This window comes from Gopherus flavomarginatus, chromosome 1 (genome assembly GCF_025201925.1).
Source record: "Gopherus flavomarginatus isolate rGopFla2 chromosome 1, rGopFla2.mat.asm, whole genome shotgun sequence".
In the NCBI taxonomy this organism is placed as follows: Eukaryota; Metazoa; Chordata; order Testudines; family Testudinidae; genus Gopherus; species Gopherus flavomarginatus.
In genome coordinates this window covers 158,016,180-158,040,621 of record NC_066617.1, presented here as the reverse complement: position 1 = coordinate 158,040,621, position 24,442 = coordinate 158,016,180, and the positions used below count along the sequence as shown (strand labels likewise).

Sequence of the window (24,442 nt, the reverse complement as noted above, 5' to 3'; positions counted from 1 at the left end):
TGTCACCTGCACACTCTAGGGCACCTATCTAGTTCCTAGGGCTCAAGGCGTAACCCTCTTAATTTAGGCACTCTAACTTTGCCCCTCCACGGGCTCTGGGCTCTACTCCTCCAGGCTCTGGGTAAACACCCATTTCCTCTGGACTCAGGACTTAAACCCGCAAAATATTTTGGGGTCTTTTATCAGTGAAAGAGCCTACTTAACCTCTGTTTATTAACAATCACCAAAACAGAATGCACATGTTAAGCATACAATGCTCATCACTCTCAATAAGACAAATGAACTCTTCTTGATGGCCAGTCAGTATCAGGTTATCTGAGGGACTCTAGTTTCTGCGCAGTGTAAGTGGCATAGTGTTGAGGTCTGGCAGCTCTGTTCTCGAGGCTGGGTCCTGGAGTTGGTTCCCAAAGAACTTCCTTTTGGACCCCAGTTTATATAGTGAAACTTGAGTCCTGCTTTGCTATACTTTAACCAAACATTATACTAAAATTTTACTAACTAATCCTGACACATTGTAACAAAATTCTCTAACCAATCCTACCCCACCACCTTAGAAACAATTTTGCAAATTAATTATGTTACATGATTAATCAAAGAACTAGACGGAGATAATACAGACAAACAATAGGAAAGAGGGGACCATAAAGATAAAACCATAAAGAAATGAGGATTTTACAACTACGATTGATAAGTGATTTTTGGCAGACAGGATGCTATCAAACTAAGTTTTCTTTAACCATCTTGAGATCTGTTTCTTTATCTGATGATTGTGGGTGCTATTAGGACAAGATCTCCTTAACAGCCTGATATTACATTGTTTTAACCTAATTTAGATGGAATGTAAGAATGTGACTTTCTGCTTCTTAGCTAATGGCTGCTGCTCTCTTAATATGTCCGCAACGGCCGTGGGCTTTAGGCCTTACAATATGGCTACAGGAAAAGGCCTTATCCTTAGAACCGGCCCTACCCATTTGGGGCTTAAAGAATAGTTCTTCTCTCAGTAGAAGTGAAAGAACTTTGTCACCTACATTCCATTCCTTGCATTTTAACACATCATCCAGTCTCTTATCCATCTGTCTAGCATTACTTTTCAATTGTACTGTGACCTGTTTTTGAACAGCGCTGATTGGATTCAACAGCTTATTTATAAACTCATTTATTTTACTACTTAGTTGATACTCCTCTGGAGATACCCCTCCTAGCTACCCTTGTTTGGACATTTTTATCATTCTGCCCATTATGACCTCGTAAGGAATGTACCCATGGGACACAGTTGTTGATCGTATGGCCATTGTTGATCAAATGGCAATCTTTTGTCGCAGTCTTTTCCTGAACTTGCAACAATCTTGTGTGAAGCAGTCTTTAATGTCCAGTTTGTTCACTTCATCAAACCCGAGCTTTACGGGTGTCCTGCAATGTGGATTTTCTGTTTTATAATAAATGCTTGGCACAGACACTTTACTATCTATCCTACAAAATGGGGTCCTTGGTCCAAGTCTAATACCCCCAGAAGACCAAATCTAGAGAAGGTTTGTTCCAAAAGGATTTTTGCTGTAGTACTAGCTGTGTTCTTTCATGTAGGATATATGCCCCTATCCATTTCAAGAGAGAGTCGGTTACTACTAAGCAGTATCTGTTTCCATATCCTGAGCAAGGTAATAGACCTATATAATCTATTTGAAGTTGATACCATAGGCCTCCTATGGGTTGACGTAATAAAGGTCCCTTGATGACTTTCCTATCCAGATTATTTTCTGCACACGTGAGGCAATTCCACACACATTTTCCCACATTTTTTTGCTATATCAGGCCACCATCTGAGCACAAGAGTTCTACTGATTGTCTTTTCAACACCAAAATGCTCCTGATGGTGAGCGAAAGTTATCAACTACTTCCTCAGGCACGATGGAATCACTAGAATCCAGATGGCATCACTTGCATCCTTTTTGACAGTCATAATCAAGCCATTCTCATTCAAAAGTACTCTGCAGCCTAAAAGTTCACCCTTTTCAAGCAGCTTTATTAATTCAGTATCTTGCTTTTGCAAATCCACTATATCCAATTGACGTTCAAAATTGTTTTGCTGCATTTTACAGATTGTCAGTTGACTTATTCCACAACTTTTCAGGACCCATCAAAGAAGCTCGGTTAGCCAAGAGATCTACCTGATTGTTAAGTTTTGATATTTCTGCTTGATTTCTATGATACACTTTTACCTTGAATAGGTAAGTTTTTTTTTTTTCCTTTTGCATGATTTTTGCCAGTTTCCAAGCATGAAGCAGGTACTTAGCATGCAGCATTGGCGTTTCATCAGCTGATGTCGTATGTTTCTTCACCCATATGGGCATCCAATCAGTTAGGGCATGGATGTCATGATGGAGTCAGAGCAAATCAACAAGGTTAATTCTGGATCTGCAGCTTTCAATGTTGCTACCACAGCTACTACTTCCGTAGCTTGCGCCGAATATGGAATCACTGTTCTGTGCTGAATTCTGTTAGTATTTATCTGTACAGCTGCATACCCTGCACCGGGTTTTCCTTGATTGTCGCAGCAGCGGCCATCAACAACCCATATATCCATGCCTGAATCCTTTAATCAAATGAAATCTCTAGATGAAATAGAGATTCCAGTTTTTCAGTGTCTTTAAATTGCAGTGGGCATTCATGCTCCTCTCCATGCACCAATAACGCATAAGGCACCACTGTCAGATTTTGTATCTTATTTACTTCCACGTCTCTATTCAAGACACTTAAAGTCCAACCAGCCAATCTAGGATTTAATCGGGCCTGATCACACATTTAATCGGTGTATGGACAGTCCTTAGTACAATGGGAGACATGCCTATCAAATATTCCCAGTGCTTAAGTGCCCATGTTAGCACCAGCATCTCCTTTTCACAAGGAGACTAACATTGTTTCTACCTCGCTAAGCACCTTGGATCCAAAAGTGACTAGTTTTAATCCTACAGTAACTCCTTACTTAAAGTTGTACTGGTTAACGTTGTTTCGTTGTTACGTTGCTGATCAATTAGGGAACATGCTTGTTTAAAGTTGAGTAATGCTCCCTTCTAATGTCGTTTGGCAGCCGCTTGCTTTGTCTACTGCTTGCAGGAAGAGCAGTGCGTTGCAGCTAGCTGGTGGGGGCTTGGAACCAGGGTGGACCGACAGCCTCCTATCAGCTCCCCATTCTCCTACGTTCCCTGTGCAGCAGCTGCCCAGCAGGCTACCAGTTGCAGCTGTCCCTCCCCCCACTGCCATGTGCTGCTCCCACCCTTTGCCTTGGAGTTGCTCCCAGAGATTCCTGCTTGCTGTGTGGGGGGAAGGAGGAGGGGGGCTAATGTCAGGGTGTCCCCCCTCTCCCCTGCTTACCCCATCTTCCATTGAGCAGGGGTGGGACACACCAGGGCTCAGGACAGAGGGAGCTTGCAGCAGCTGCGGTCTCAGCAAGCTGATGTAATTAACAAGGTGGTGTACTTAAAGGGGAAATGTACATATCTTCCTCCATTCCTGCTGCCTTGTAGAGTGAGAGTTAACCCCTGAGGGCTCAGCCAATTGCTAGTTCATCATTTAGCAGTAAGGGAAATATCCCACCCTCTGACTCCTCCACCTCAACCAAGCTTCACAATCATCATCACTGTGTACCAGTATTAAATTGTTTGTTTAAGTGTGTGTGTTTTATATAATACACACACACACACGTCTTTTCTCTGGTGGGGAAAAAAATTCCCTGGAACCTAACTCCCTCATTTACATTAATTCTTATTGGGAAATTGGATTCGCTTAACATTGTTTTGCTTAAAATCACATTTTTCAGGATCATAACTACAATGTTAAGTATAACTACAACTACTGTACTCTGTTCTGCAATAAGACTGCATATAATCCTTTCTCAGTCATTGCTAGTTGAAGCTGGAAGGGTTTGTGTGGCTGAAGGTAGGCTAACACCAGAGTCTTTGCAATCACCTGCTTTAACAGACAGAATGCATCTCTCTGTTTTTTGCCCCAAGTCCATTCTTGGTTCTCCTTTCACCGTATATAAAGAGATTGTGCAATCTCTGAGTAACCCTCAATAAAATCTTGGGAGAATCCTTTAAGGCCCAAGAAAGACCTTCATGCTGACATGTTTTGCAGGGCTGGCCGTTTACAAATTAATTCAACTCCTTGGGCATACACAGGCGCAGGCCTGATGCACAGCTCCATGCCAAGATAAGTAACTTTTTGTTGTGCCATTTGGGCTTTTGTCAGATTGATCACAATTCCAGTTTCTTGTATCTTGCTCAGAACAGCATCTAGAATTTTGAGATTCTCTTCCTTGGTTGCAGTGGCAATTAAAGTCATCTACATAACTGATGACCTTTTCTTTTTCCTTTATATGATTCCACATCCTAATCACAAACCTGTGACACAACAAAGGGGCATTATGGTATCCTTGTGGTACCCTACTGAATGTGAAGTGACGATTTCTGAATGTGAAAGCGAATTTGTACCACACACTTGGATCCAATGGGATGTAAAAGAAGGTGTTTAATACACCCAATACAGTGAACCACTGGGCTCCTGCAGCTACAGCAGCCATAATTTCCATGAAACTTTTGCTACCACAGGTGTTAGCCTAGGTGTTACCCTCTTCAATTCCCTGTAATAGACTGTCATTCTCCATGTCGTCTTATTCTCTTTTAATACCATCCAAATTGGAGAGCTGCACACACTTGCAGTCTCAGTTAACACTCTTTGGTTTGTGAGAGCGTTGATGGTTTCTTTAATCCCCTCGTCAGCCTCTCGAGAATATCTGTATTGCTTTTGAGGATCTGGACCTATAACCATCACTTCTGCATTGATCTTTTCGCATTGAAGCTTGTTAGTAGCAAAAGTCATAGGATATTGTTCTACTATTTGTGAAACTGCTTCTTCCCAATTGGGCATTTTGAGCTTTTCTGGAGCTTTCACTGCTGCGACCCTGTGTGATGTTGGAACAGTAAAACCTCCTTCACTAGCTGTATCCTGAAACAATGCCCTGTTTTGGTAAATGCACTATCAGATTAAGATTCTTTAGAATGTCAATACTAATAATACCATGTCCATCCAGAGCCTGAATACCAAATACAGCTTCAGTGGCTAGTTTTTCCAATCTTGCACACGATAGGCCTTAAGAAGGGAACAGCACTTTCTTTTCCATTATATCCTTCTAAAATTTTTACTACTTGCACTCAAAACTCTTTGATCTTTGGGATTGCTTTAGTGCAAATAAGAGACAATGTGGTACCTGTAATAATAAGCATTCTGTCTAAATTTACCAAACTCTCTCTGTAAGGTGGCATCTGCCACTGGTCTTCCCCATGCATTGCTGTCAATAGGCGCCACATGGGAAAAGGTTGGAAGAGATTGGCCCCACCACAATAAACTTTTTCCTTCTACTCCTGCATTTCTAGGTGCTTGGGTGCAGTTGCAACTGACAAATTATTCCCTTCATATCTTGGCAATCTTCAAAATAACTCCCCGATTGCAGGGCTGCTGGGGGGTGGTGGCAAGTGGGGCAATTTGCCCCAGGCGTGGGCCCTGCAGGGGCTCCCACGAGATTATAGTATTGCAACTTTTTTTTTTTTTTAAGGAAGGGGCCCCTGAAATTGCTTTGCCCCAGGCTCCCTGAATCCTCTGTGCGGCCCTGCTCGTTTGGAAGTCAGTTGATCTGATCCTTTTTCTCATACTTGAATAATTTGTTTCCACAGCACTGCTCTAAATCCTTTCATGTCAGCAGAATTATGATGATATTCCTGCTTTCTGACTGGATCAACATGGTTGGAGACATTCTTCTCCTTTTGGTGTAAAATTCTTGCCATCAAAATTGTACTACTTCCCCTTTTTGCTCACTGGCTCTATTACTTCACAGCAGCTATCGTTTTCTTTTGCTAGTCACTGAGAAAATCTTCTCAGTGAAGCTCAAAAGCCTCCCTTTTTTTTCCTTCTAGTTCTGATCTAGATCTGGTCACCATTCTTGGATTGATTGGACCCAGCATTACTTTCAAGGTAGGCGTGAGCCCTTTACTAAATGCCTCCTTGAATCCTGGTGTCTGGCAGGTTGCTATTCCATTAACAGTAGGTGACATTCCTGCTAGCCAATACAGGATCGTTTTCTGCTTAAAAACCTTTCGGTCTCTACCCACTTTGTCTGTCTGAGTAAAACTTCCCTAAGGTATTTTTATGTGGGAAGTAGAACCTAAACACAGCTTCATAAATTTCTGCAATGTCTTTAATGTTTGCCAACTGGATTTCCCCAGGTAAGGCACTAAATTCCTCACCATTCATGCATTCCCGTAATAAGGCAGCCATACCTTCTTTACTGATGATGGCCATATTGCTGATCTTTGACAACAAGTCCAGAGCAGTTTCTTTTATTAAGCGGACCTAGTGTCTTTCCCATTGCCCTTGCTTGATCTTGTCGCATATCACGTCTCAATTGGGACCATAATTTGTCATGCTTGTGGCAACAGGTGCTATCGGGGGTATTTTTTCCCCTCCTCCACTTCATTACAACTTTCCAGCTCCTCTAAGGCTTGCGGAGCAGAGGGTTGAGTCCTTGCTACTTTTGCTTCCTTCACATTAATTTAAGTCACCATCAGACTCCTCCTTTTCTGAATCGGAGTCTTCAGATCTATATCTTTTTTAAGGATCCCTATTTAGGGCAGCTATGACTCCTTGTGCTTTTCTTAATTTATCCCTCAAGCTGTTGATTTTGCTATTACAAGAGGAGTGATTCTGGACACCCTCTTGTGTGCTTTTAACTTCTTTAACCAACTCCCTTATAGCAGCCTGCGATTCCTCTACCTTTTTAGCTAATACAAACTTTTCTTTATCCTTTTTCACAAGGCATGCATTTAATTCTTGTACACATTGTTCTTATTGGTTAATTTGCATTGATTGGCTAAGCACTTGAGCTGACAAAGTACTATTTTGAACCATTAACTTTTCAATTTCAGCTTCCCTTTTTACCACCTGCTCTCTAACATGAGATATTTAAAAATGAAGAAAAAGTAATGCGCTCATTTAGTTCCCTTGCCACCATTACCAAAACATAGATTAAGGCTCCTTTCTTTAGTTTCTTATCTAGGGTCGGTTTGACAGTAACAAAGCTTTCCCATTTTTGCTTTTGAAAAGTTATGTGAATTCTCCCCCACAAATAAATCTTTCCAAGGATTTTTTTACATTTTCCAAATAAACTGACACTGTACTCCCAAGAATTTTGATTTGTCTCCTTATTCCATCCGTGTATGCCAAAGATTTGGTTGCTAGTTTTTAAACAGTAAATGTCTGACCCACACAGACACAACTGCTTGTACCGCACTCAACCATAGTGGTCACCAGACTTCTTAAGTCGGAGCTCAGCAGTACTCAGCAATCTATGCTGGCCTGCCCCACACAGCTACTCAAAGCTCAAGCATCACCCTCCAATCTCATGCCTGCTGTAACAAGCAGCTCTTGTCAGCAAGTTGGTGTCTGCTCCTTCAATTAGTTTGGGTCCCACATAAGAAAGCCACTGACCTGCTGCCAGTGCTTTCACTCAAGGTCTGTGGACCTTAAATAAACCTTTAACCGAGCTGATAATAAAACATAAATAACACAAAAATCACTACAATTCAAGAGACGGCAGTCAAGGGTCCAGCTGCAGTCACCACAAACTGTTACCAGAAAACTTGGGATAGGAGATATCTTTAATAAGGACCCCCTCCCCAACAGACTCATTTTACCCTGAATTAGTATCCATAACAGACGTAGGCAAACTATGGCCCGCGGGCCACATCCAGTCCGTGGGACCATCCTGCCTGGCCCTGAGCTTCCGGCCAGGGAGCCTAGTCCCTGGCCCCTCCCCTGCTGTCTCCCTCCCCCGCAGCCATGACAGGAACAGGTATTTATCTTTTTGATGTTACTGCAAACGAGCACAGGCTGCGTCTAACGCCCTGTGCCGACCCCTTTTATAATGTCCTGTTACTGGGCAGATTTTTCCTCAGGTCCAATGACCTTTCCCAGCTTTGGCACTGTTACTAGGCAGAGCTCTTCTAAACGTATCCAATCAAAAATAAGGATTAAAATAAAGCGCCAAACTAAGCAACAAGAAGGTGAGGCAAGATGGAGGGTAATTAACAATAAAACAAAATGGCGGATAATCCCTAAAACCACTTCCAAGAGTATGGTCTCCTGAGTAACCAAGCCTGATAGCAGTGGGGACCTGTCCACTGCTTCTACCACCTCCCGAGGGTAGTTTGGAATTTGTACTCAAAGGCCAAGGATCCATCCTATGGAAAAATCAATGAAAGTGTCTCCTGCTCCTAAGTCAATCAAGGCCCATTTTAAAGGAAAGGCCTGGTTGTCCTGCAGAATCTGCAACTCCAGGGGAATTTGTAGAAGTGGGAAGGAATGAGGGTCTCTTGGTCGAACATAACCTTGGGATCTTTTGGTTATGGTGCCCAGGGTCAGACCTAAACTAAACCTGGGCCTAATCTTTCCCTGTTTGTGGGCTGGCAGAGAGTTTGGCAGGGCATATGGATATTACACCATCCTGCTCCTCCAGCTGCAGTGCTATTGCTCTCATGGGAACAGGTGGGGCCACACCCTGTCTATCAGTATGGGTTCGACCAGGGCCCAGTGTCCTTGTGTCTGAAGGCTGAACCTTGGACAAGTGCTGAATGTAGACATGAATTTGTCATTCATAAAGTCTGGTGTCTATCCTGATACCCAGATCCATAAAGGCATCCAACCCGGTGGGAGGGTCTGTTCACGCCAGCTCCTCTTTTAATTTGTTGCAAAGATCAAAACTGGTGGAGGAATGAGACATCATTTGAGATAGTATCTGCAACCAAGCACCTAAACTAGGTGACCTAGGAAGGGTTTGCCAAAGCTTATGTAAAGTGGTCTCTGTCATGTGAACTTTGAGTCATCAGAAACGATGGGGAAAGAAGCCCAGCTTGTCAGCACTGGGTGGTCCAAATCTAGAGGGGGAGAGGCCTATACTAGGGCCTCGCCAGTAAGGAAGCTAAGTACCAGCCTCACCTTGATCTCATCTGTGGCATATTCCTGGGGACTGGAGCACAAAGAGGAGTCTGCACTGGGTAATAAACTCTCTCAAAACTTGCTGCGGGAAGGGATGTAAAATGTTAAACGGTAAGCATTAGGCTTATCTCTGAACCCCCGGTGCACAGGCCGGAGCAGCCCTGGCACCCCCTACCCAGCCCCAGCTACCCCCAGCCCCGGGCCAGCAGGAGCAGTCCCGGTCCCACCGGGCTGGCCAGCTGCCCCCAGCCAGCCTCAGCCCCGTCGGGCTGGCTGGAGCAACCCTAATCCCAGCCCCGCCGGGCTGCCCAGGCCAGAGCAACGCCAGACCCAGGGTTGGCTGGAGTGACCCCCAGCCCCTGCCAGCCAATCCCAGGCCAGGCGCCCCGTGTCAACCAGTTCCGGCCCCAGCCCCAGCAGGCCGGCCAGCTGACCCCAGCCCCGGATGCCCCATGCCAGCCAGAGCAACCCCAGCCCCAGGCTAGCCAACCCCTGCTCTGATCATGTTAAACCAGCTGGAGCAACCCCAGCCCCTCTCCCTTTAATCAGTTAACTAGTTAAATGCTATAATTTTAATTGTTTAAATAGTTAACTTTTAAAACAGTATTTACATCCCTAGTGGCAGGTGGCATTGTGTCTCTCTGGTAATGGAACTGTGGGACTGGTCCCAAGCTGGAGTTGTAGTGGGGGGACGAATGGGTACTCACAGCTGCTCCGAGTGCTGCAACTTGTTCCTGCAGTTTTCCATTTGCAGATGCTCTTGATCCCAAAGCCTCTGGTTTCTGGCCTAGAGGACAGCAATCTGTTCTTGCAGACTCACAGGCCCCTAGGGCATTGGAGCTCCAGCAATATCCATACTTGGTCCAGGGGTTCAGCAACGAGTTCCAGAAGAGACTAAGAGGGTCTGAGCAAACTCTCAGGGCCTATAATGGGCAGTCTGACCTAATAGTTGGAGCCCAGAGTAAAGTCAGGGTCATGGTCAGGAGTCATGCCAAGGGACACAGCTGGAGTTAGACACCATGCCAAAAGTCAAACCAGAATCAGAGATGGATCTAGAAGCCAGTGTTAATAACTGGAGTGAAGGCAAGGGAGTAAGAACAAGGTGAACTAACATGAACAAGGAGCAGGGACCATGCAAGCAGGCTTGATCTTGGTCTCAGGTGTCTGGTCAGCAGCAGACCTAGCAACTAATTGCTCGGACAAGGGGAGTGGTATGGACTGGAAGATTTATGCTAAGAGATGTCCAATCAGCAGTCTGCTGCTAGGCAGCTGATCCTGCTGAGTCAGCAGGGGTACCCCGTTTGTGGGTCTACATCTGTTCTTGTAGCAGGGTGGTGTAGATGATAAGGCTCTTGCTCAGCAACCCTAGGTTTAAGACCTGACAGTAACTGCCTATTCTTTGATTAGACCTTCACTGTAACTGTGATATGTGTTGGTTCCTAAGGCTCGTTACTTGTAGCATTAGTCAGATAGCGGGCATTAAGACTTTTAGGGCTTGTAGCGAGGTGGTGGGATACCCCACAGCCCTGCTGAGGGATGGACCTCCCCTAACACCAACGTGGGCAGAGCCACTGGGTCCTGCACCCGCCCCTCAGAGGTCACAGCGCAGACCCGGAAGTATAAAAGCTCCCCTGCAGAGCTCAGTAGAGAACCAGCCACCAGAGAGACCAGATGTCTGTGACTGAGCTCCTTCTTGGGAGACAGCAGCAGGCTGTGGCTGGCCTGAGCTTGCACCCGGCCAGCCAAGCCTGCCCCATGCCCGCTACCCCAAGGAGCACTGGCCAAGCCTGCCCCGTGCCAGCTAGCCTGAGGTACAGCCGAGCCTGCCCTTCGCCACGTACCCAGAGGAACCGATGGTGTTTGAGACAGCCGAGGACGCTAGCACGACCCAGGTACCCTACGAAGGGGAGTGTGGAAGTAGCCCGGGGGCAGCCGACCTCAGTCTGGCTGCAGCACTGCCTGAACCTATGTCAGTGTGTTGTGGCCAGGATCCCCACTGACAGCAGCGAGTCTTTGCTGCTGCTAGGGCCCCGGGCTGGGACACAGTATAGTGGGAGGGCCTGCGTCCCCCCTGCCACCCACTCTTTGGGTGGCAGACTCCCCCTTCTCCCTGGCCTGGAGAGGCTAGGACCTCCTGCTATTGAACTATTGACTCAGCCCCTGCTTAAGGGCCTGAGACCCTGACTGTTTGCTTGCTGCCCTGCCCTGCCCTGGGGCCTGGGCTGCTACAGAACTATTGACTCAGTCCCTGCTTAAAGGCCTGGGTCCCTGACTGTTTGTTCGCTGCCTCGCCCTGACCTAGGGCCTGGGCTGCTATTGAACTGCTGACTCAGCCCCTGCCTAAGGGCCTGAGTCTCTGACTGTTTGCTGGCTGCCCTGCCCTGACCTAGGGCCTGGGCCACCATTTGACTATCAACTCAGCCCCGCTCCAAGGGCCTGAGCCCCTAACTGAGTGTGCGCTATTTCCCACGACAGCAGAGCCAACGGACGGCGAGCTAGAGCAAGGTGGTGGGATACCTCACAGCCCCGCTGATGGACAAATCACGGCAAAGCCGCACTACAGGGCTACTCAGTGATAAAATGTGATGGCTGTAGTACAAGGATCAGAAATCAACATACACATTACCAGTTTTTGGAAAACTCTTGTTTCTACATAAACAAAATTTTAGATTAGGCACCATCATAAATATCAAAATTTAATTTTGGACAAAATACTCTGAAAGAAAAATTATGGGTGCAAACCAAGGTCATGTAAAATAAAATAGTGATAAAGACATTAATATAAAATTCTAAAATCAAATGTGGACATCCTTCCCCCAAACATCACTGAAATAAATCGCATAATCACACAAGTAAATAAGTAGGTTAAATCCTCAAGTATAATTCTTCAACTCCACTGTTTTCATACTGTTATTGAGTCAGCCAGTTGCTTTTATTATACAAGAAAATATGTAAGGTTCTGTTGAAAATCATATGAAATACTGTTACTGGGAATGGATTCTTAGTCAGTTCCCAAGCTCTTGAGTACCCTAACAGACTTTAGGAGGTGGTATGAGTCATTTTTAACAGCTAACTCATTTGCTTTTGAGCTCAACAGACTCCTTACTGTGCCTTGTGCATAAAGTTTGGTTTGCTATATCATGCTTCTGAGATCAGAAGCCATTCGTGAGTTCAGAGTAAGCCTCTGGGACTAAGTCATTTCAAGAAAATACTATTTGGCCATGGTAACTGTTGCAGCTCTATTAGTGGTGGAAATGGCGGAAGCTGTAATTTACCTTGTACAGTCAATCAGTTTCTCTGTTGGTAGTGTAGTGCTTTCACACAGCACACAATGAGAGAAACACATTTTAACATATTAGAAAATCTGATCATAAAGGTTCAAAAATCAGCAAGGGGCATCAGGGCAGGTGTAGTACATGAAATTAATTTAAATTTCCTTGAAAACTGACTAGCTTTCAAGTAGGCCGTGTCCCTTTTACCTCAACTCTGTCATTAATCTGTTCAGAAAATTACAGCTAATGCTGATGTGGCTTTCGAAAGGATGGGCAATTGGCCTCCATTGGCTTTTCCAACTGTCAATCAGGCTTCTCCCACCTGTCTCAGCCCAACCAAGCACCAGCTGATGGTGTGTCTCTGTCTATTGGACAGTTCTCCCAGATTGAGTCAACTGTCCGCCTCGCCAATTACATATAATCACTGGCTTCACTCAGAAAGCCAGTGGCACAGACATGGGCTAATGGTAGAGACCTGTGACTTGGCAAATCTGCTGTCGATCAGTGATACATGCTCTGGCCCCTAAGAGCAGGGTGTGCGTGTGGGGTTATGGGCGTGACCATTTGTGCACATATCCATGCATGGTGGTGGGGTTGGGCAGGGAGAAGGAGCTGCTGCTGTTGCTGCCTGGGGTTTCAGAACCTTGGAGAGTGTGCAGAAGCAATGGTGACGGAACTGGAGCCGTGGGACCAGGACAGCGGCCGCCCCCACCACTACTTTGTTTGTTTATCTGTTTAGGTTCTGAAAGAGGGACGTTGTGAACCACGCTCTGTGGCTGGGTTAGGGCTACCCTGACTACCCTGGCACCACTGGGCACAGTTGCTCTCACTACCCTGGCACCACCAGGTACAGTTGCCCTGGCTACCCTGGCACTGTAGGGAAAATTTCATATTTTAACACCTGTCCCTGCAATCGCCATCTTGGATTACCATAGTTGTTTGGGATCCATCTTTGTTCCCCTTCTCCTTCACCAGTTTGGCACCCTTTTTCAACCTTGGTGCTCTTTTGAGTAAAAAGGTGGGAAAAGCTAAGGGGATGTGACTGGCTAATCTGCCAGGCAACGGGAGACTATAAAAGGCCATCTCCCCAGTCACCTAGGGCTGCCCGTCAACAAGGCAGTCAGTGGACGCTGCACTGAGGGTTGCTGAGGTAATACCTCTGGCTGCATGGTTGGGGTTACTTGCCTACACCCTGGATAGCAGTCCATCAGCTATCTTCGGTCTCTGGATCTTACACACACGCAGGACACAGCAGGGGAAGAAGACCTGTGGGGGAGAGACTGGGATCCCTGGTCAGAGCCCTCTCTTCACAAAGGAGACTTGTTGCAGAAAGATCAGTTTACCTATCTTCAAGTTCCTGTCTTCACCTGTGTCCAATGCTCCAGTCCTGATGTGTCTGTGAGTGTCCGTCACATCCTGTTATCGAAACATTAGGGTGACCAGACAGCAAATGTGAAAAATCAGGATGGGGGTGGGGGGTAATAGGAACCTATATAAGAAAAAGCCCCAAATATCGGGACTATTCCTATAAAATCAGAACATCTGGTCCTCCTAGGAGACATGGTACAGTGTCATCTTTGTAACTTTTGCAGCCTGCCCTGGTAAATAGCTTGGGGCCTGAGCTTTAAGCCGTGTATCTTTAACAGCCGAGTGGTTCTGTATGTTGGTCCTTTTGAATGTGGGGGTCCTAGTTAAGTACATGTCTGTTAATTTACTTCATTTAATAAACTGTTAAAACTGTTTTGCACCTTACCCCATTGTAAATCTTTGTTTTGGGATTAAATAACCTGAGGATAGACATGGGATGAGGGGGATGAGCCCAACTGATTCCTGGTGAACAGCACCACCAGGCACAGTTCGTCCAGCTACCCCAGCATTGCCAGAAAGGGCTGCCCCAGGACTGTGCGGGATAGTTGTTCATTTACCTCCAGATGGTGTTGTGGTGACAGAGAGCCAGTAAATTGTCTCAGGGCTGTGGATGATCAATTGGTTACTATGGGACTGAGCAGAGAACAATTTTTGCTTACCCCAGGACTGTGAGGCATGGTCAGTAAGTTAATCCAGGACCAGGAGTATTATCCATTACTCAAGATCTCAGAGGAAGACTTGGTTGGTTTTCTTGGGACCAACAGGTTATGTTACCACAAGCAACAGTCAGCTACTTGTTTTGGGACCAAAAAGCAGTCAGATACCCAAGGACTGCTGAGGACCTTTTGCTGGTTACACCAGGACCATGAGACATAGGTGTGGGTACTAGGGGTGCGGTGGGTGCTGCAGCACCCCCAGGTGGCCCCACACCCAGGCCTCCACTCCCCAGCCCAGGGCTTAGGTCCCAACCGTGGGCCCTGCTACCTGGCTGCTGGCCCCGTGCCTCAGACCTCACACCTGGGGCTCTACTCTGGGGTGGTGACCCCGTGCCCTGGCTGCTGGCTCTGTGCACAGGGCTCAGGTCATGGCTGCTGGCCTGCTTCCCAGCCACTAGCCCTGTGCCCCGTGCCTGGGGATCTGCTCTTGGGGCATTGGCCCCCTGCTACTGGCAGGGTCCTAGCCTTTGCCCCCTTACTCCTGTCTGGGTTCCTCTCCTGGAGACAGGGAACTGCTCCCGGCCACAGCTGTGCGTGGGGTGGGGGGTGCAGACAGGGGTAAGTGGGCTGGCTTTCAGCACCGCCACTATTAAAAGGTTGCAGTGCCACTGGCAAGAGATGGTTATCAAAGGATTAACAGACAGGCTTTTACCCCAGACTGGTGCGGTGCTGTTTGGTTTCCTTACAACGGTGAGTGGTGTTTCAGATACACCCGGACTGTGAGGGGCAGTGCAGTTATGGAAGCAGCTTGGGACGGCGAGGGGTAGTTCAATCCCCCAGGACTGTGAAGCGTAGTTCAATACTCAGGCAAGTGAAAAGCTGCCAGCCCAGCGAAGAACGGTCAAGGGTGTGAAGGCAAAGGGTGAGGGGAGGATCAAGGAGAGCAGCACTTGCTGTCGCTGCTGGGATAGGCAGGCAGCCAGCAAGAGCCGCCGAAGCAGGAAGAGACACTGGGGCAGGGAGAGAACCCAAGCTTAAAAAACACCATAACCTCCGCATAACGTTACAGCCCCAGCGGTTGGCGGGCGCTGTACCAGCCGGAAAGCTCTGCACCCCAGGCAGCGTTTCTGTAGCATTTCCAAGCTTCAGAGCACGCCTGGTTCATAGCCCCGGTTGGCGCGGGGCCGGCAGGCTCCCTACGTGGCTCCCTGGAAGCGCGAACATCTGCTGCTCCCAGGCGGAGGAAGGGCGCGAGGGGCTCGGAGCGCGGGGCTGGGGCGCCCACCTCGCTCGCCTCCCCACAAGCAGGGACCGGTCCCTGCGCCGCTAGAGGCGCGCCCCCACCCTCGGGTCCGCAGCTCCCATTGGCCGGGAACCGCGGCCAATGGGAGCCGCGGGGGCGGGGCGTGCGGACGGGGGCCGCGCGCGCAGAGCCGGCTAGCCGCGCCTCCGGCGCCCAGGGGCCGCGGCGCAGGGACCGGTGGCCGCTTGCGGGGAGTCGAGCGAGGTGAGTGCCCCGCGGATCCGGCACCTCCCTCGCGCCCGAGCTGCCCGGCGTTAGTTCCCGGGATTTTTCACTTACCGGCGCCCCCCGTTCGCCCAACGGGCGGAGAAGGACGCGCTGGCCGGCAGCGTTTACTGAAGGCGGTTTGGGGATTTGACTGAAAATACCCCCAACCGACGGATTAAAGGGCAGGGTGAGGGCGAAACAGGTAGAAAAATAGCGTCAGCGCTTGTTGGATGCAGGTTCCAGTCTTGATTTATGGGGGTTTATTCGTGTTGAAACAAAATCACCATCAAACGTGGGTTCTGTGGGAGAATCCGGTGCCGGGCTTGACGTTATTTCTTCTTTGAATATAAATTCTTAGTTCTGCTGCTTGTGGAGTTTTTAAAGGACCTTTTCAGGGCAGCTTTTACGTCTGACAAAATGAAGCCCATATATTGTTCAGTCAGTTATACCTGATATTGGGACTCTGTTTGGCACAAGGGACTAACGCGCTGCCTGACCCAGCAGAACATCGGACCGTTTTGTTTTTTTTTCTTGCTACATGTGACTGATTGTGTTAACGCACACTGGTTCCCCTCTCCCCCCGCGCATCCTTTTAAAGATTTTTCCAAAATGAAGAAATTTAATTTCCGCAAAGTTTTGGATGGTTTAACTGCCTCATCTCCTGGTGGCAGTAGCGGTGGTGGCAGTAGCAGTGGTGGTGGAATTGGGGCTGGAAGTGGATCCGTGCATCCAGGAGGGACTGCAGGTGCTGCAGGGACACCCAGAGATGAGATCCAGGAAATCCTGTCTTCGGATTATTTCCAGATTTGTAAGGTAAGGATTGGAGTGGCTCTTTCTATTAATTTACTATTAGATTTAAAAGAAAGAGTGAAAGAAAAAAGCATCTATTAGGGGGCCTGAGTGATGTGGTGCCAGCACACCTTTTACTTGACCACTGCAGTGTTTGTGGTAACTAACCCTGGAGTGATGGAAATCACATTTATGCTTGTTCTTCCCTGTGCACAGTTGTAGTAGTCAACAAATTCATAAGGCTCTTAATGTCAGCATCAAGAGCCCAATCCTGAGTTCAGGCTCAGTTTCCAAATTGATAACACTGCTGTGGCCAGGTAAGGAATTAAGGAAAGGTAGTAAGAATAAAATGTGCAAGTGAGCTCTTTTTTGGAAATTCAGAGTAGCATACAAGGGTTCTTTTTTAAATAAAATATGTTGCAGGTAATATTTCAGGAAAGGGCATTAAACAAAAATAAAAATCCACTGGAGTTAATGTTGCACATAATATTTTCATTTCTCATTTGTGATGCATTGAAAATGGATCAATTATTTTCCTTTAATATTCCCAATGAAGACTGTTAACTATGGCAACATTATAATAATAGCCCCAAATTTGATTGGTCTTTGTTTTTCTTATGTGTTGACCTGATCCTTCAACAGAGTTTTTTATCTGAGTAAGAAGTGTAGGTTCATCCCTGTGTTTGTCTTTTCATGTTTATTTTTCATAATGAAAGCTTCAGCACTATTCTTAACTAAAATGAAATCAGTACTAGCTTCTCAGTAATTATAACCAACACTACAACAACAAATTGTAACGAGAACAAAAAAAGAAATGAAATGTTGAGCCCAATCCTATTGTCCTTAACTTTGGCATGAATTCTGTTGACTTTCACTGGAAGTTGTTCCTAAGAAAGGACTGCAGAATCAGGTCCCTTAATGTTGAACTTTCAAGGATATCTTGTAAAGAGTGAAAAGGAAAAATGATTTTTTTTTAAATTGTAAGAAAAAAAATTGCTAGTATGTTTTAAAAGCCATGTTAATCTTCCCAAAATAAACTTCATCCTTCAAGGTTTTTGAAATTCCAATTTGGCTCAACTTGATATACAAAAAGTCAAAAAAGGATGAACCATTTATTTTTATTTTTTGTTATTGTTTTGCTCAATACCTTTGAAAAATAAAATAGTTTGATTAACATAAGGCATATAAAAAAATAAATTAAGTTTTCCTGTTTAAGATCCTTCTTTATTAGTCAGCATAAAAGGCTATGGTTTGAAATTTGGGGAATGATCAAATCATATCATAATCTAATTGCTTTTGGTTCTTTGAAAAAAAGAAGAAATTTAAGATATTTAACCATGTAAAGTGATTACTATGCATTTATATTGCATGTATCAACATAAATATTTAAAACTAAGGGCCCACTTCTGCTGTCATTAAAATCAAACAGTTAGCACGTTTTGGGGCATTATGGTTCTAATTCTGTTCCCAGTTAAAGTCAATATAGAAACTCACATTGACTTCAGTAGGAACAGGACCAGGGGGAAAATTACTTCAATGAGCTTTGATTAGGCTCTGTGTAAATAATAATGGGAATTTTGCCATTCATTACCTTCTGTGAAAGCAGGATCAGGCCCTTTGGCCAAATTCCTCCATAGTCTAACTGTGTGCAACTCAGCTGTCTTTAATGGAATTATTTCTGTTTACACCAGGGTTCAATTTGGCTCCTTTTGTGTATGTATACAGTAAAACAGTATTATGTCAAACTTCAAATATTTTAATGCATCCCGCCTCTCCTTTTTAACACTACGGTAATAAAAAGGAAATACAAATCATCAAAAATATGTTATAATAGCATTGTAGAATCTGACTTAAATCCACAAAGTCAAGGGAATTCCGAGTTAAGGCTAAAACTCAACGTGTTGAACTCCATGATTAAGTCATCTTACAGCACCTGTGATTTGTATTTGTCTCAAAATAGTATTGCGTGATATTACATGTCATATGTTGTAATAGGTGGTCAAAATAGGGTGCATTAAGAATAGTGTCAGTTCATTTTTTAGCCTTAATTCTGAATTTACTTGTTACTTTAAAATATTTCTGTGGTGTTACTTTCAGATGAACCTATCTACGTACATGAGTTCATTAGTAATACATCATTTTTGAAAGATTTTGGCAAGCAATAATTGCTTCTCTTTTTAAAATTAGCAGACTTTTTTATTTTTTTAAAAACATTATTAAGCTGAGTGTTAATATTGATACAAGTATCAGACATGCATCGGACGAAGTGGGTGTTGACTCACAAAAGCTCATGCTCCAAAATGTCTGTTAGTCTATAAGGTGCCACAAGACTCTTTGCTGCTTTTACAATATTGATACACGAAAGCTTTAGGCTGCAGCAGCATTTGCTTATAAAAGCATGGTACTGCAGAGACCAACCTGATAGTATACAAAATATTCACTGGTACTTCCTTTGATGAAAACATATAGATGCAATAAAAGCAAACTTGCCAAAATATTCCATAAATATTTGCTGATAAAAAAAATACACTGCCCTAAAGGTTATCCTTAGATAGGAATTATTCTGCTGTATGGCCTTTTGGTAATTAAACCAACTGAAGACCCATAGGCCCCAATCCTGCATTTTGTAGCACGTGAATGGACCACTGTGCTCACGCAGACCCTCACTGAAGTCAGTGGGGCTTCATATGGGCGTAGCAGTCCACCCGCATTCTACAAGGTGCAGGCTCAGAGTAATAATTTGTACCATAAACCAATGCAAGAGAAATGTTGCAAAAGTAAAAATAAAGAAAGGATCATAGAATCTAAAACTTACCTGTTTTCAAGTTACTCTTACACAGACTTTTGAGATTTTCACTGAATATTATTCAACTGGAATAGGTAAGTTTTTTAGCTGCATGTCTGAGGTCCTGATCCTACAGCCCCTGCTCACTCAAAACTCCCATTAAAGCAAACGGCAAATTTGAATTTTTGTGGGCTGCAGGCTAAGGACAGATAGAGCAACAGTTTAGCTAATCTTTTAAAATGGTTTTATTTTTCGTTCCTTTACTATGTCTTCATTTAGTTGTAGAACATAAAAGCTGACTCATACTTCAGAATTATGGGGCCTGATCTTGCATTCCTCACTTAGACACATCTCCCATTTGAAGTGAACGGGAGTTTTTCTTAAATAAAAACTGCAGGATCCAGATTACAGTTAAGATGCTGGTTTTATTAACAACAGATTTAAGGGCTTTTTCCTCTCTGTATTTCGAAGGTGCTTATCACTGGGGTGTCTATCAGGTATATTAGTAAATTAGATTTAGGCACAAAGCGAATAGATGGAAACTGAATATTTTGTTTTATTTGGATTTGTTCACAATTGCCTTTTGATATTTATTTTCAAAAGTAGGGGACTATATTAATGATTTACAGAATATAAATACACTAGGTTTGGAAATATTGTGAGCTAAATTACTATTGCCTTTCCTAACAAGCATGATAAATGTACATGAAGGTAATGTTGTAATAATGAATCAGTGGCAACCTCTTTTACAGTATTAATATAATGACATGAAATTCTGACACTCTTATAGTTGTCAGCTACTGTGAAATCAGCAAACTGAGATACAGATCACATAGTTTACATGGCTGCCCTTGGGAGGTGGTTATTCATGTGCATATCATACAGATATTGATTATAGCTTGGATCAACTGAATCAAAAATTTTAATGTAGTAGCTGTGATAGATATTGCAACCGCATGCAGTATCTGTGAGGATCATTTTGTGTTAAGTGTATGAATGGTTTGTATGACACTGTGGGCCAGGGATTGTATGTAATTCCCAGGGGGAAGGATTACCACAGCTCCGCAAGGAACTAAAAGCAATAGGGGGTGATTAAGATGAATCATTTAGCTTATGAACACTCCAGAGAGCTAGTACCCCTTGGAGAGGCTTCAATATACTAGTTCAGACTGGTTGTCTTTTTTTAGAAACCAACAGACAAAGAACAGGCTTTTGGTGTGAAATGGCTGGGTTTAAACTGACTTGGGGCCTTCTTTCTGATCCAGCAAATGGACAAGACCTTTTGTCAGAGCACTCCAACCCTTGCAAAAGGGTTGGAAAGACTGTGGCCTACTAGAGCCCCATAAGACTGATGGGTGACCTCTGGTAAGCTTTTAGCATAAGTATAGGAACTTTTATTGTTTTTGACATGTTTTCTCTGTAATGTTTTTACCTTGAGAATAAAGGTGCTTGCTTAGAAGTAGCTGTGTGGTAACTGGTAACTGCTGGTAATACACAATTAATGGGTCTGAGAGGGAAAGCAATGCACAGGTGCTGGCCTTTAGGGAGACTGGCTTTCTGGAGGTATGGCAGTGTAATGCAGGGAGCTGTGCACCCTTTAAACCCCAGTCAGAAACGAGAGAGACATAGATTTCCAGCCAAGAGAGTTGATGGCTGGGAGCTGGAAGCCTTAAGTGCCCTCAAGGGACCACAGAGAGGGAATGCAGGTGAAGTTATCCTGAAATTGTAACAATAGCCTCATGCCAGAAACTGGGCCTGATCCAGATGAAGTTAGTAGTAACCAGGGGCGTCATTTACTCTGAGGTGGGGGAGGAGCAGTTGCCTCCTCAGTCCTTGGTTTCCCACCCCCTGACTTTTCATGGGTCTATATGCTTCATTATGTCTTCCACTCCCACTCCCTCCCCCTAACTTTGGGTGTGATGATTAGGAGAGCTATAATTGCCCAGTTTTTCTCATTCATCATGCTGTTTTGGACAGAGAATATTCTGTATGCTGACACAACTTTGCCCACCCTTTACCCACAGAATTTTTCTGAAATGACACCCCTGATAGTAAAGCTCAAATTGATGTTAGTGGCTTAGAATTAACTTGATTCTTTGGAATAAGGGTCATAGTCTCTTATATTTTGCCATTGTATTAAATAGGTGCTTTCCTAACACGTGTTCACAGGTGAGTACAAGCCACAGTCCACAATATATAAGAACCTGTTGGACTAGAACCAGGGAGCACAGGGGTTCTGCATCATCACTGGAAGCTTAGGCTGGGCTTCTGGTGGAGGACCTTGTGCTGGGCACTGCAGGAAGTGCTGCCCAGAAGGGCCTGCGTGGCAGCCCCTTGCAGCCCCACCGATTGGCTCATGCTGGTATATAAAGCCGGAAGCCACTATTGGGAGCTGATTGAGCTATGATGCAGATGTCCTATTTTCTTCCAAACCAGACCCTGTCTTGCTGTGAATCCTAAACTCCAGCTTCTGACCCTGGTTTGTTCCCAACTCTGCTATTTGCATGCTGTCTGTAAGCTGGCGCCTGACTCTGACTTCCTGGGATCCAGACCCGGCTCAACCCTGACTCTGCTACTTGTTTCCTGATTGCAGCTGGGTAATTGACCAAGGTGCACAGGCTGCCCATGGCCTGGTCCTGACAGTTTGCTCAGACCACCTTTGCCCATCCCGCCCCCCAGACTGTACATGAGCAGCTAGCATGCTCATAGGGAGAAGCAACTGGCCCTTGCAGTGTTGCTGCCAGAATGGTTTGATGGGGATTGCTGGAAATTCTGGAGGATCCTGAACGAATGCTGGCCGTTCTTCCTGCTTTGCCCCTGAATGTACCCTACAGATCAGATGAAGGTGTAGTTAGTAGTTAGTATGCTCATTGGTGAAGTGCTCAATTGGGCCTCCTCCTGTTGGAGCAGAACAGCCCAGTGCTTTCCAACTTGGACTCCTGCCTGCAAGCCTTCTCAGCCATCTTTGATGACCTACATCATGTCTGCTTCACAGAGGCTGCCCCCTGGAAGCTGCCGGGGCAAAGGCCAGCCACCTCCTGTGCTGCTTTTTTCTGATGGCTTGTGGTTGATGTCATATGAAATGAAGCAGCCCAACTATACCAGTTCTGGTGGGGAGTCAGTTAGGATGTGAAAAATGAGCTTGCCCATGTTAAAAACCCCACATTCCTAGAGGCTTTTATTAATCTTGCCTTGTGCATTGACTCTTGGCTGCATGTTTAGAAAGAGGAAAGAAATCCCGTGCCCACCCTGTACAACAAAGCTGTAGAACTGAGTCCTGAATCCATTAGGTCACCCTGAGTCACTGACGCCTGGCCCCAAAGGAGAAAGAATGTCAGCTGCAGTGTTCTAGGACATGCCCTTGCCTCTTGTCCCACTTGAAAGAGCTGGGGAAATGGAGCAGCCCAAGCCTGCTAGGGTAGTGTACAGCCTGGGCATCATTAGAGCTCCATGCTCTGGAACCAGCCCTCAAGTGGAACCCTGTCTGGAACCATAGGCTGGCCCCGCATTTCCAGTTGCTACTGCGGTTGCAGACTATGGGCAGGCACAGCAGATCCCCTGCAACTAATGATAGATTCCAGGACTGCTGCCAACTTTGTAGGTGCTAAGGCAGCCCAAACCTTGCCAAACCCACACTAGACCTGGTAGCAGTGATTGATGGGTTCTTCCTATCATCAGGACTGATGATCCGAGAAACTGTCCCCTTAGAGACTATAGTAATAGGGCACTGTGACAAACTGAGAATGTTCTTAATGTTGCTCTGAATACTGTGTTGGTGCCTCAGTGTCCCCTAGGCAGTTCTTAATATCTAGGTGGTGGAATCAGAGTGTGTGATTGCTGCAGAGCAAAGAGCCAGTGCACCTAAATGCCTGGCACTCTGTCTCCTGGCAACTGATGGCCTGGGCCCCTCCTCTGCAAAGGTGCCAGCTGAAGGTGTTGGAGACAAAGAGATCAGGTGACCTGCTGGCCTGGGAAAGGAGCTGAGCAGAGAGGAGGGGCTGGAGGGGTTGTTAGTCTGGAGCTCGCTGGGGATGAGGAGTGAGGGCAGACCTGGGGGTCTGGCTCACTGCCCCCCAGAATGGACCCGGCCGAGGGGTCCAGTTCACTGTATCTACAAGCTCTGTTTTAGACCCTGTTCCTATCATTGAATAAACCTCTGTTTTACTGGCTGGCTGAGAGTCACGTCTGACTGCAAAGTGGGGGTGCAGGACCCTGTGGCTTCCCCAGGACCCCGCCTGGGTGGGCTCGCTGTGGGAAGCGCACAGGGGGCAGAGGATGCTAAATGCTCCAAGGAGAGACCCAGGAGGTGAAGACGTGTGAGCTTCTTGCCCTGAACAAGTCTGCTCCAAGGGAGAGGAGGCTCCCCAAAGTCCTGCCTGGCTTTGTGGGGAGCTGTTCCAGAGAATCGCCCGGGGACTCCGTGACAGGCACCAAGAAATAATATGCATTGATATGATCTGCTCTCTCTTCTTCCCAATAATTCTTGGTATTCCTTGGTTGGAGCTGCATAACCTGTGTATCTCCTGGTAGTGGAGAAGCATTAGCTTCTCCTCCAAATATAGCCAGAAAGCTTGCTTCCAACAAATCAGCCAACCCCCAGTTGACCTGCAGTCAGGGTCCCAGGAGTGAATACCCCAGAAGTGAGACCTCAGAAGGTGGGTGCTAACCAGAAGCAGTGAATCCAGACCAGAACCTCAACTTCCCCGACAAATATTGAGACTACCTGAATGTATTTGAAAAGAAAAACATGGATTCACAACCCTCACACAGGGACTACGATTATCCAATAGACCTACAAACAAGGGCAAAGGTGCCATGTGGATATACACTATGTCTGAGCCAGAGTTAGAGGCACTACATGCATATATCCAAAAAAATCTTACAAACAGCTTCTTTCAAAGATCCACCTCTCCAATGTGGCACTAGTCCTCTTTGTGTGAAAAAAGAATGGGTCACTACATTTCTGCATAGACTATCATGCATTGAACCAGGAACCAGCAGGTATCAGATTTGTAACCAG

At 45.7% G+C, this 24,442-nt stretch overlaps 1 protein-coding gene across 5 annotated transcripts in view; it reads left to right on the top strand.

Moving 5' to 3' along the window:
• The first annotated feature begins 15,829 nt into the window (after positions 1-15,829).
• STXBP5L (syntaxin binding protein 5L) overlaps positions 15,830-24,442 on the top strand; it is a 434,978-nt gene continuing 426,365 nt past the window's right edge. For all 5 annotated transcript variants that reach the window (XM_050956804.1, XM_050956783.1, XM_050956794.1 and 2 more), the window contains exon 1: positions 15,830-16,661. In XM_050956804.1, the coding sequence (XP_050812761.1) occupies positions 16,458-16,661 (204 nt within the window). In that variant the 5' untranslated portion in view covers positions 15,830-16,457. The remainder of the gene's footprint in view (positions 16,662-24,442) is intronic.